This window comes from Dipodomys ordii, unplaced genomic scaffold (genome assembly GCF_000151885.1).
Source record: "Dipodomys ordii isolate 6190 unplaced genomic scaffold, Dord_2.0 Scaffold99, whole genome shotgun sequence".
Classification (NCBI taxonomy): domain Eukaryota; kingdom Metazoa; phylum Chordata; class Mammalia; order Rodentia; family Heteromyidae; genus Dipodomys; species Dipodomys ordii.
In genome coordinates, this window is record NW_012267315.1 from 6,264,450 (window position 1) to 6,276,651 (window position 12,202).

A 12,202-nucleotide genomic window follows, 5' to 3' on the forward strand; every position below is an offset into this window, starting at 1 on the left:
GGGATTGGGGGGGAGGGGGGAGGCTGGGAAGTGATGTGAAGGGTAAACAAAGGAGGAGGCTGCAATGCTTGGTAAGAAATTTACGCATTATCCTGCCCATGCAATTGTAACCCCTCTGTACAGTATGTTCACAAATAAAATAAAATTAAATTAAAAAAAAGAAATTCCATGTTTAAGCATCTATACTACAGGAAAAAAATAGCATACAAAGTACCTGATATATATACTAGGCTATTTACCACAGTGAAAGCTCATGTTTATCTTATATAATGCAAAATACATCCAGCCCATCATTGAGAGTCCTCATAGACTTTTAGCAGTTTCAGCATTGTTCCAAGGCCAAGTTCAAAGTTTCCTCTGAGACTCAAGGGAAACTTTTAGCTGTGCACAAGAAGTGGAATTTAAATGAAAACTAGAGGCTTCCATCATACAATTGCACAGAGTAAACATTTCCATCCCAAAAGGATGAAAGGAGGGCATGGAAAGGAAGTGGACCAAAGCAAAGCACAAGTGTATCAGGGAAAACATTAAATTTTGTGGATTCATGTCTGGCATCCAGTGTACTTGGTATGTGATGTAATCACCAAAGGGAGTGGGTACTGCTACAGCCTTGCTGATTTAAAGCCTATTTTGCCTCTTGGGCTGGATCTGCTCGCTGCCTGTGGCTTTCCTCAGAAGATATTCATGTTCCTGGCATTCCTAACTTCTTGGAGTCATCACTGTTTTCACCTTCACCCTCACAAATTCACACTCTGACCTTAATGGCTCCCTAGAGGGGATCTTGATTGTGTTACACATTGCCTGGCTTCTCCACGGGCCTTCCATCAAAATGTGAGGAGAAGTCTCCATGACCTCATTAACTCTTGAATTCTGCATGCCTGCCCTAATTTCTTAACAGGACATATGAAAATACTATGCACATACATATAAGTATGTATGTGTATGCATATCTATATACAATGTATACGTATGTATATCTACAAGCATAGTTCTCTTTCCATAACCATACAAGATTAGGTCCAGAACCCTCTCAAAAAAAAAAGTCTGAGGATGCCAACTCTAAGATACCATAGTATTTCTTATGACCTACATGTATTCTTCTGTGTGCTTTAAATCAATTCAAGATTAATTTAATACAATGCAAATGCTATGTAAAGCCATACGTGTTAAGTACAGATGTAATTGTTGTTGCTGCTGCTTGTTTTGCACTACATAGCCCAAGCTGAGCAGGATCCTCCTGCATCATCTCCTGAGGACTGGGATTATAGATACGCACTATCACAACTATATCAGATACATGTTTCTCCCAACTGATATAAAGGTATTCAAGTTATTTTTTCTTAAGTAAGTTTGGGTAGTTTGGGGTTTCAAAGAACCTATTTTACCTACAATTTTGGATTTGTTGATGCAGACTAGTTTGTAACATTCCCTTTTACCTTTTTACTGCCTGTTGGACCTATAGTAATAATCCCTCTCATTCCTGATCTTGGGCATCTGTCTCTATCTCATGGGTTTTGGAATAGGTATCATCGATATCTCATCAATGCAGGCAGCAGGAGACAGTCTGGGCTGCAAACTCTGAAACCCACACACTGACATGTGACTCAGGAGCACAGCCTTCTCAAGACAAAGAATCAGTCTATTTGGTACTCCCATCAGATTCTTTCACTGCATCTTCTGCCACTTTTAGAGACTCTAACTTCTACCATACTTTTCTCTCTTTTCTAGTTTTAATAATTTTCTAGTTTTAATAGTCTTTAATAGTTTCAATGAGAGCACACATCCCTATATGTAAGTGTAGAGGCTCTCAGCCCTTGAAGCCTGAGGCAACCCATGTACTCTGCAGCACAGCTTCTCAGGGCACTCAGACCTCTTCCTTTCCTTTTTGTTATGTGCCAGGACTAGGTCTTAAACTCAGGGCCTTGAATTCTCCGTTAGCAATTTTGTTCAACTCTACCACTTGAGCCACACTTCCATTTCTAGGATTTGATGGTTAATTGAAGATAAGAACCTCATAGATTTTCCTACTCAGGTTGGCTTTAAACTGTAATCATCAGAGCTCAGCCTCCTGAGTAGCTAAGAGTACCAGCATGAGCCACTAGTGCCTGGCTCAGACTACTTTCTTATACACCGCTCATTTCCCCCAGAGCAAATATCCCAAAGAAGCAGGCAGAAGTGTCCCAGCCTTGCAAGGTCCAGAGCATCTACCATGATCCACTATGAAAGCAGGCATAATCTCCCCAGATTTAAAGAAAGGACACAGAGCCCACTCATTAATGGGAGGAGTGGCAAGGTCACATGGTAGGGGACCTGGCAGGATGGGAGATAGAATGGGGCCATCTTTCAAAACACCACTTGTCACTTAGAGACTTGAGGGCCTTACTGATGGTGAAGACATTTAGCTTAAAAAACCACTCTTTGGGATTAATCACACCCTCATTCACTAAAGGTCAGAATACAGGTGAGTTTTACTGGGAAAACTAAATAGGAAGATTCATTTTTAGGTTTGTTTGATTTGAAAGTGAGGATTGGACCCTCTAGTAGAAAACGCATAGCTTTGTAGCCACCAAGAACTAAATGAGGACCATCAGCAAGCTAGTCCTGCAGGCTTTGTTGGTTCATGCCTATAATCTCAGAGGCAATCTGAGAGGCAAAAGTAGGAGGATGGTAATCTGAAGCCAGCCTGGATTAAAAGTGTGAGAACTGGCTGAGACTCAAGTGGTAGAATTCCTGAATTCAACCCCACCCCCACCCCGTACTGCCACCCAAAACATAAAAATAAATTAAAATAAATTGAAAAACAACACTGATAAAAGTAACTGTTCTCAAGCTTAGGTTTAAAAGCACTAAGACATGATCCAACTGTACCTGGCTCTGCGAATGTGTAGCTGGGGGTAATGATTTTCCCTGTAACATATATATACTGCAAAGTCTTCACTGTACGACAGAGACGGAACGGTGCCCACTTGGTCAAAAACAGTTATGAGAGTTGAACCTGAATCAAAGGAAGAAAAACATGACATCATTTGATCAAGGAATAGCTTTGAGAAACTTCAGACTAAAATGTAATCTCTGTTCAAAAGCATGTGTGTGTGTGTGTGTGTGTGTGTGTGTGTGTGTGTGTGTGTGTGTGTGTGGTGTGTCCTGAAGCTTGAACTCAGGGCCTGGTACTGTCCCTGAGCTTTTTTGCTCAAGGCTAGTGCCCTACCTTTTGAGCCACAGCTCCACTTCTGGTGAACTCCAGATAAGAGTCGCATGGATTTCCCTGCCTGGTCTGGCTTAGAATTGAGATCCTCAGATCTCAGCCTCCAAGGTAGCTAAGATTACAAGCATGAACCACTGGTGTTCAGCTCAAAATCATGTTTGAATGGCTGTAATCAGGTATGTACATGACACACTGACAGCTGGAGACTACACTTCTCCCCCCTTGCCAAGAGTAGCACTGTGAACCAGAGTCCCCCATGTCAGTTATGGGGAGAGGAGGAGGCCAGGGGCCTTACCTAGACTCATGAAGGATGGCACTATCAGGAATATATAGTGCAGTTCTGGCACAGTCTTAAACACTGTCCTGGCAAGGAAAGAGTGGGTGTTAATAACAGAGAAATCCCATCAGGTTGCCCCTTATGGGGACAAATGCCACCACTGGAAAAACTGTGTCTAGAAGCCCACAGGTTCGCCTTTGTTCTCTGTCTGCGAATGCAGATCATTTCCAGGGCAGTTTTTCTTCGATTGCAAAGGGCTTCTTTGCTTTCTGTGCCATGGAGGTCCAGGGAATAAAGGGCACCATGTCCACACGGCACACCAGATTTCTGCTGACATTAACCTTTGACCTGGCATCTGGATAGTTTGGTGTGACATTACAAAGTGACTTGAAAGCTGAGCACCCCCCCCAATAAAAAGAAAAAAAGTCTGTGCCGGCTGTCAGGATCATGTCACTAGGACTCAATGGCCCTAGGGAATCATCTTTCCCGGTGTCTTATTATTCAGGATGCTTCTGCAGCCTGCCATGATAACACACTGCTAAGGATGACATGGAGAAAACCCATTTGGGGGAAACAAAACATCTATTTATAACACTTTTCTCTTCCGCTACCTCTCAAAAATTCGTTTCTTTGAGTGACTCTTCTACCTGTTAACCACAGATAATAGCAGTGATAGACATGAACTATATGGAAAAGTAGATTGATAGAATTTCAGCTGATTTTCTTATAGCAATATTGTGGCTGTTAAAAAGTTAATTTTATTAATCATGAACAGTAAGCAAAAGAAATCCTCCCCCCACCCTCCCGCAAGAATTACATGGCATGTCAAAACTGTGAGAACTGGAGGCATAACTCAAATGGCAGAGCACTAACTGTGACTGGAATAGCCAAGGAAAAGCATTGAGTCCTTGAGTTCAAGCCTTAGTACTGGCACAAAAGAAAAAAAAACCTGTACACAACACCTCTTCCATGCTCCCTATGAACAAAGTTCTGTACTCACTTGATGATCTCTTTGCAGCAGCCAGTGGAATACTCATCAACAGCCACGAACAGGTGCAAGAACAGTGTGTTCAGAGGCTGCAGGAGAAAGGAAGACTAAAGATTAAACACTGAGTCAGCAAACTGCCTGGTACACAGCCAGTGTGAGGAGAGGCGATCAGGGCAGCCAGACCCAGGGCTAAAGGCATTTGGAGATGACACATGTCTAAGGGATGAGACATCCAGGTGGCATTTGAGTCCTCTATAACAACTCCTTCTGTTGCCTTCTGTCCTAAGAGCTGAGAATTATTTAAGAAAACTGGGATCATAATGAGGTGCAAGCTACTGCACCCGTGTTCTTCCTTCCTGCCCTCACAGGTGCACTGTGGGCAGGGAAGAGCCTGCAGGGGAGTGAAATCAATTATGAACTCCATCATTTTGTCTCCAAGGGTGTCTATGCTAACTGAAAGACAATCGCCCTCCCTCCAGGGCTCCTGAGTCAGCAGCTGCTGCTCTATTCACAGGACATGAGGGAGGGAAAGATTCTGTTATGAAATTGAAGGATGGAAGGCAGATGTCACGTTAGGGATCGAAAGGCTTGTTTTGTTGAACATTCCCAGAGTCCGAATCCAATATTACTCTTAGGATGCAGAAAACCTGGGAACTGAAAGCTCAAAGTTAACAAGATTCTAATAGCCTTTCAGAGTAAATCCTTACTTTTAAGAGTTTTTCATCCTATAACTTGTTAAGACTGTTTAACTGGCTTAAACAATAAATAGTAGTGTAGTTCTATCTATCTATATAGCAGAATATTGTGTCCATAAGCAAATCTTCAAATCCAAAATTTAGTTCATACAAAGTAATTGACTAGAGAGGGCAGTGCTTGTACATTTGTCAGGACAGTAACAACCTGTCTGAGCTCCTGTTTTTCTGGGTACAGTCAACCCTCAGTTTCACTGGGGGATTGGTTCCAGGAATTCTGCAGTTCCATCCATAAATGCTCGACTGAAGTCAGAACAGAGTAACACCTATAATCACCTATAATCACAACTATTTGGAAGGCAGAGGTAGGAGGATGGCCCAAAGTTGGCCTGGGGGGGGGGGCGGGGAAACCTAAGTCTTATCTGGAAAAACAAACCAAAAGCAATAAAGCTGGAGGCATGGCTTAAGTGAGAGTGCTTTGCCCAGAAAGTAAGTCCTAAATTCAGTCCCTTGTATCTCCAAGGGAAAAAATTTGCATATAACCTGTGCAATCCGCCCACACATTTTAAATATGTCTATATTGCTTACAATAACTAAATATGATATAATTGCTATGCAAATGGTTGTTATGCTGTATTATGTAAGGGAGAAAGTCTGCACATGCTCAATTTGTTCTGAACATTTTCTATGAGAAACTGGTGGAATCCTCAGATGGAGAACCACAAATTCTGATCCAACTATAGTTCTCTAGGTAGCCTTGGGTTACCAACCCTACATTGTGTGCCAGTATCACTCCTGGTGGATGGTGTAAGACTTAGAAACAGTCATGAGTTTGATTTGTGGATTGAAAGTTCTCAGAAAACAAACAATACAAACTAAAGTCCAGTGAACCATAGTGACAGAATTTTAAGCACTTTCAATGTATTAACTCCTTTACTCCCATGACAGATGTGTGTGTGTGTGTGTGCGCGCACGCGGACGTGCGTGTGCATGTGCGTGCGAACCCACACACACGCGTGCATGCTGAAACTGAGGCATGAATTCAAGACTTGGAGTTCTTGCTTAGCTTTTTCACTCAAGGCTGGCATTCTACCACTCCAGCTATACCTCTGTTTCTGGTTTCTTTGTTAGTTAAGTGGAGATAAGAGTCTCACGGACTGGTCTGAGCAGGCTGGCTTTAAACCTTGGTCCTCAAGATTTCATCCTCTTGAATGGCTAGGATTAAAGGTATCAGCCACCAGTATCCATGCATCCAATCAATATTTTCTCTTCTCACATTAAGGCGTTTGGGACACACTAGTGAAAGATGAGGGCAGAAACTGGGACTGTCCCTGGCCTGGCTCTCATAGACCACACTCAAGAGTACCCAGGTTGGGGCTGAGAATGTGGCTTAGTGGTAGACTGCTTGCCTAGCATGCATGAAGCCCTGGATTCGATTCAGTACCATACACACAGAAAAAGCCATGGTTGGCGCTGTGGCTTAAGTGATAGAGTGCCAGCCTTAAGCAAAAGAAGCTCAGTGACGGCATCCAGGTCAAGCCCCACAACTGGATTGGAAAAAAAAAAAAAGAGTACCCAGGGTGGACTCTCAGAAACTACTGACTTAATTCCAGTGAGCTGACAGGTTGTCATGTAACTGCAGCTAGAAGACATCAGATAAGTCACACTCTGCAAGGGCACCTTGCAAATCAAAGAATATGACTTAAGTCCAAGGTTCTGTTGTCATTATTACAAGGGCAACTGTGTAGGTAACAGAGGTCCTGAAAGCCTAACAAAACCTCAGAGACAGCAGGATGCAAACATCTGACACTTCCATGAATTCCTTGCTCCCATTTCTCATTAGCAGAGCAAGGGCCAAGCCTTGCCAGCACCTGGTTGACTAGGTTATGCTGCTACCCCCAGCTCACATCAGTTTGAACTGTCATGTATTTTCTGTGGATTTTGGACTTCTCAGTCCAAGAGCTGAAATGACAGCATTGTAAACCCAGGTCTTCCCCTCCGGGTTAAGGCTGTTCTGACAGGCATGGAGAGGTGGTGGGGCGGGGGGGGGGGAGGGGGGAGGGAGAGGGGAGGGGAAGGAGGTGGAAATCTTACTGTGCATGGGAGGTCTTTGTCCATCTCACGGAACACAGAAATCCAGCCATCCTGCCTGGCAACATTCCAGTTGGGATAGTCCACGAAGGTGGCCTGGGCCATGATCTCCTCTTTGTCATTGCAGAGGGTGACGGCAAGGTTTGCCTTTTCTCTGTGGAATGATTACAGATCCAGATCGAACACATGAATCAAGATGACCAAAGCAGAAGTGAGAAATAGGTCATTTTCTCCCTCCCTGGGCTCCTGGAGCTTAGTCTCTACTGCCTGAGGGCTAACATTTCAAGAGACAGGAATGACACTGTAGCCAGCTGAGGGTAGAACTTGAAGGATATTTGTTATTATCCACTCAATTCTTATTTAAAATTACTTTTCACTAGATAGATGATATAGTTGTAGAATCAGCTGTTTCCTTGGAAGACTGGCTAGGAAAATTACAACTGTAGTTTTCCCTATCTTAATCTCCATGTCACCAATACCTGTGTCAGTCTAAACTCACATTTAGGATGGCCAATGGTCCCTCTGCACAGGACTGATGGGATTCCCAGGACGTGAGACCTTCAATGCTAAAACCAGCTAAGTCCTGAGCAAACTGAGATGACATGGGCTATTGTATATCCATCAGTATTCTGGCCCTGGGGCTTGAACTCAGGGCCTGGGTGTTATCCTTGAGCCTCTTCATTCTGAAGGCTAGCACTCTAACACTTGAGCCATACTGTCAGTTCTGGCTTTTTCTGAGTGGTTTATTGGAGTTAAGAATCTCCTAGACTTTCCTGCCTGGGCTGGCTTAGAACCACAATCCTCAAATCTCAGTCTCCTATGTAGCTAGGATTACGGACATGAGCCACCAGCATCTGGCCTGGATTAGATTTCTTTGATTTGGTTTTATATAGGATCTATGTAGCCCAGGCTGTCTTTGAACTCTCATTATCTTCCCGCTTCTGAATTACCCAAGTATATCACTATGCCTGGTTGAGACTTTTATTTTTAATACTGGAGGGCAGCTCTATGTGGAAATATACTTCGTTTGTTTTTAGAGATGGAACTACATGATCCATAATGTTTATGACCTGTTTTTTCGATATGATAGTGCATCACATTACTAGAACAGTTCATCAAACAATCCTTTAATACCTATATGCTTCCTGTACTTTTAACATCATATTTTTCTTTAAAACTATTTTTGACTTAAATAGAAATACTTTAACAGAAAATTTATATCTATACTATAAATGGAACACTAGTCTCCTTTGCTATCACTAGGAAGACACTTTTATAAAAAAATAAAATTTTAGCTAGGACCAGTGTCTCTTGCTTTTAATTTTAGCTATTCCTGATACTAAGATCTGAAGGATCACGGTTTTAAAGCCAGCTCTGGTACAAAAGTCCTCATGATTCTTTCTCCAAAATAACCAGCAAATAGCTGGGCTGGAAGCATGGCTCAAGAATGTCAAACTGCAACAATGAGATGTACAAGTCCTTATGTCAGAAAAACGAAAAATTATCTTTACAACTTGGGCGGGAGGGGGGGGTTTGGAAAGGGATGGGAAGGGAAAACAAAGGAGGCAACAATGGTTGATAAGAAATGTACTCATTATCTCGCCCATGTAATTGTAACCTCTCTGTTCAGTATTTTCACAATTAAAAAAAAAGAGGGGCTGGGAAGGTGGCTCAGTGGTAGAGCACTTGCCTTGCATGCCTGAAGCTCTGGGTTCGATTTCTCAGCACCACATAAGCAAAAAGAAAAAAGCCGGAAGGGGCGCTGTGGCTCAAGTGGTAGAGCACTAGCCTTGAGCTGAAGAGCTGAGGGACAGCACCCAGAGTTCAGGCCCCATGACCGGACCCCCCCAAAAAAAAAAAAGAATGTCAAACTGAGCAAGCAAGCTAAGCAAGCCTGAAGCCCTGAGTTCCAACTCCAGTGCCACAAGATGAAACATTTAAAACAAGAGCTGCTTATGTATGTGTGAGTGTCACTAGCAGTAGGGCATCTCTGGGAAACATTGTGCTTAGGATGTCAATCTTGGCACCTGCAGTCCATCAAAGTGGATGGCCCCTCCAGTTGCTAGAATATAGTATCCACACAGGGGACCCATTAGCAAGAGGATACAGCCCTCCATGTTCTGAATTCAATGAATCCAATTCCCCTCATTCCATCCCTGAGATTATCTCCCTCTAGCTCTTAGTCTTTGGGACTTTGCTGCCCTGGATTCCCAGAACCATGACTTATGGCCTCAGGCTGGTTCAGATGAGAAAACACCCATGGCACAAGACTCCCTATATATCAGCTGGAAAAAAGAAAGGAAAGAAAGAAAGAAGGAAAGAAAAAGAAAGAAGGAAAGAAAGAAAGAAAGAAAGAAAGAAAGAAAGAAAGAAAGAAAGAAAGAAAGAAAGAAAGAAAGAAAGAAAGTGATCATGGTAGTGGTGGTGGTAAGGGAGAGGTGGTGGGGAGAGGGCGGCCACCATCCTCTCAGGGAAGAAGAGACATTGTATTCCTGGAATCCCAATTTTAACTTGACATGCATTTATCCATGGGAACCGTGGGGATGGTGCTTGGGCTCTGTAGTGTAATTAGCATGGTACCACCCTGCACAGACAGTATAGATTAAATAAGCTTTTGCCAGTTGGCCTGGGAAACCAGCCAGCAAAACTTTGTCTCAATGGGAAAACGCTCTACAATTTCCAAATGGCTACCTATCACAAAAAGTAACTTTTATAACATTATCCTTTTGTGTATATAATGTCTACCTGCTATTATTTCTTTAGTCATTACTATTTTACAGGGCAGATAAAAACCATCTTGGGAGTAAAAAAAATGGGAGCCCAGAGGAAGAAAAAGCGAAAGGGAGAGAAGGCATATTACCAACTAGATTTAAATCGCTCTTTGTAGTAATCAAAACTACAGAAACACTGTTAATGTATAAATTATTATATACAGATGTATACATAATGTATATACAAATGCATACACAAATTATGTTCTGATAATAGAAATTAGAGCTCATTTCATTAAAGCTGCATTTGTTCAATTTGTTTAGTAAATTTCCTAAGGGCAGCAACACTTACTTAAGTGCACTAGATGGAGATCTTGGTGTAAGAACATCTGCCTTTCTTTTAACTTCGCAAACAAGACACCTTGGTGTGGCCTAGCATCCATCATACACAGTGCCTTGTTCTCTCCTATCGCCTCCATGGAGTCTGCTCTGGACCTGGAGGTGGCTTCCAGCTCATTCCTTATTCTCTGCCTTGCCAAATCCACTGATTTTTGCCCTTAAAATGTAGCTAGATTTTTAAGTGAAATTGACTTTATTCATTCTGTATCTCTGTGCCTGAGCAATCCATTAAAAAATATAAATAGATGAGAAAAGAAACTAGTTGTTAAACCTTGAGATTGGACTGTCAAGGAAACAGACTATTTGGGTACCTATATCTGTTTTGGAAGTTCCAGTAAATGACAATATACATATTATTTTGCTTTTCAAAAGTATGCTAATTTCTAAGGTGGGCCAAAACTTTTTCTCTTGAGCATGAGTATAAATGGTAAAATATAGTCTATTCATTGTTTGTGGTGTTTATAAAAATACTGTTGGGGGCTGGGAAGGCGGCTCAGTGGTAGAGTGCTTGCTTTGCATGCATGAGGACATGCGTCTGATTCCTCAGCACCACATAAGCAGAAAAAGCCGGAAGTGGCACTGTGCTCAAGTGATAGAGTGCTAGCCTTGAGCTGAGGAGCTGAGGGGCAGTGTCCAGGCCCAGAGTTCAAGCCCCAAGACTGACAAAAAAATATATATATATATACATATATATATACATATAGTTGGCTTTTGTTTACTGTCTTACTAGTTTTAGTGTCCATAGTCATCTATAATTAAACAGAAAGGAAGGACAGATATTTTAAGAAAATTAAATCTATATTTTCAAGTTTAGAACATTTTAAGCAACGGGTAAGAGCAAACCCAGGCTCAGCCACTTATGTCCAACTCCTATGTAAAATGGTTATAAAAGCACAGCAGGCATCTCAGAATCAGTAAGACAATGCTGCTAAGCACAAAGCCTTATAAAAGTAATATTATTAGGTTGTCCTAAGTGCCTCCACAAGGGGCCGGGGCAGCTGAAGTTTTCACAGAGCCCATGAGAAGTCTTTCCATTTGCATTTCATTAGACACAGAGATTGGTTGTTTCCAGTGATTTGTTGCTGTACATTTTTTTTTACTACACTGTGAGCTGCCTGTTTCTCCAACCTAAGTCCCATAAGGACAGAGGCTAATAGAATTCTTAACTTTGTTTTCTAGTGCTGAGGATCAAGCCTAGGGCCTTATGCATGCTAGGCAAATGTTCTGCCACATGGCTAGTCATGTCATAAAATGGATAAACACTCATGAATTCACTCAGTTATATACTTACAGAAGATAGATGATATTAAGTCTCCCAAACAGTTTCTGGGTAAATTTTCTGATGAGGTTTTTGATACAATAAATATCCTGTGATTCTGTTCTGCGGCAATGAATCACCTCTACCTTCCCTCTGGGAGAAGTGAGTATGGACATTTTTTTTCCTATCCAAAAGAGAGAAAACAATCTATTATTAATCTGAAATGACCCGCTGGTTTGTTTAAAGTACTCATATAACTGTACAGTTTCTATAGGATCAGGACAAACATGTATGATTATATATGTATGACTCAACACTGTGTGTGTATTTCCCCTGGCAGTAGTCACCACAAACTAGCCAAAATGAAAATTAGCCTATCTAACACTTTCTGCAATTGTATCCTTTGTTTCCAACAAAAAAACTGCTTTAAAATATTCTAACAGTGGGATTATAAAATGTTGAAAGAATTTACAGATTTGGTTTCCTTCACTGGCCACCATGATATGTTATCAAGAGTTAGAGAGGACACAGGTATAGACAGCTGTTGTCCATCTTTCAAATAGGAGTTTCCCAAATCGAAG

The 12,202-nt window shown here is 41.9% G+C and overlaps 1 protein-coding gene across 1 annotated transcript in view; it reads right to left on the reverse strand.

Moving 5' to 3' along the window:
• Positions 1–11,797, reverse strand: part of Cfap61 (cilia and flagella associated protein 61) — a 230,095-nt gene extending 218,298 nt beyond the window's left edge. Inside the window, exons 1-5 of the mRNA XM_013027044.1 lie at positions 11,655–11,797; positions 7,257–7,407; positions 4,483–4,559; positions 3,501–3,568; positions 2,869–2,995 (exon numbers count right to left, since the gene is read on the reverse strand). Of these exons, the coding sequence (XP_012882498.1) occupies positions 2,869–2,995; positions 3,501–3,568; positions 4,483–4,559; positions 7,257–7,407; positions 11,655–11,797 (566 nt within the window). The remainder of the gene's footprint in view (positions 1–2,868; positions 2,996–3,500; positions 3,569–4,482; positions 4,560–7,256; positions 7,408–11,654) is intronic.
• Between the last annotated feature and the right edge of the window lie 405 nt (positions 11,798–12,202).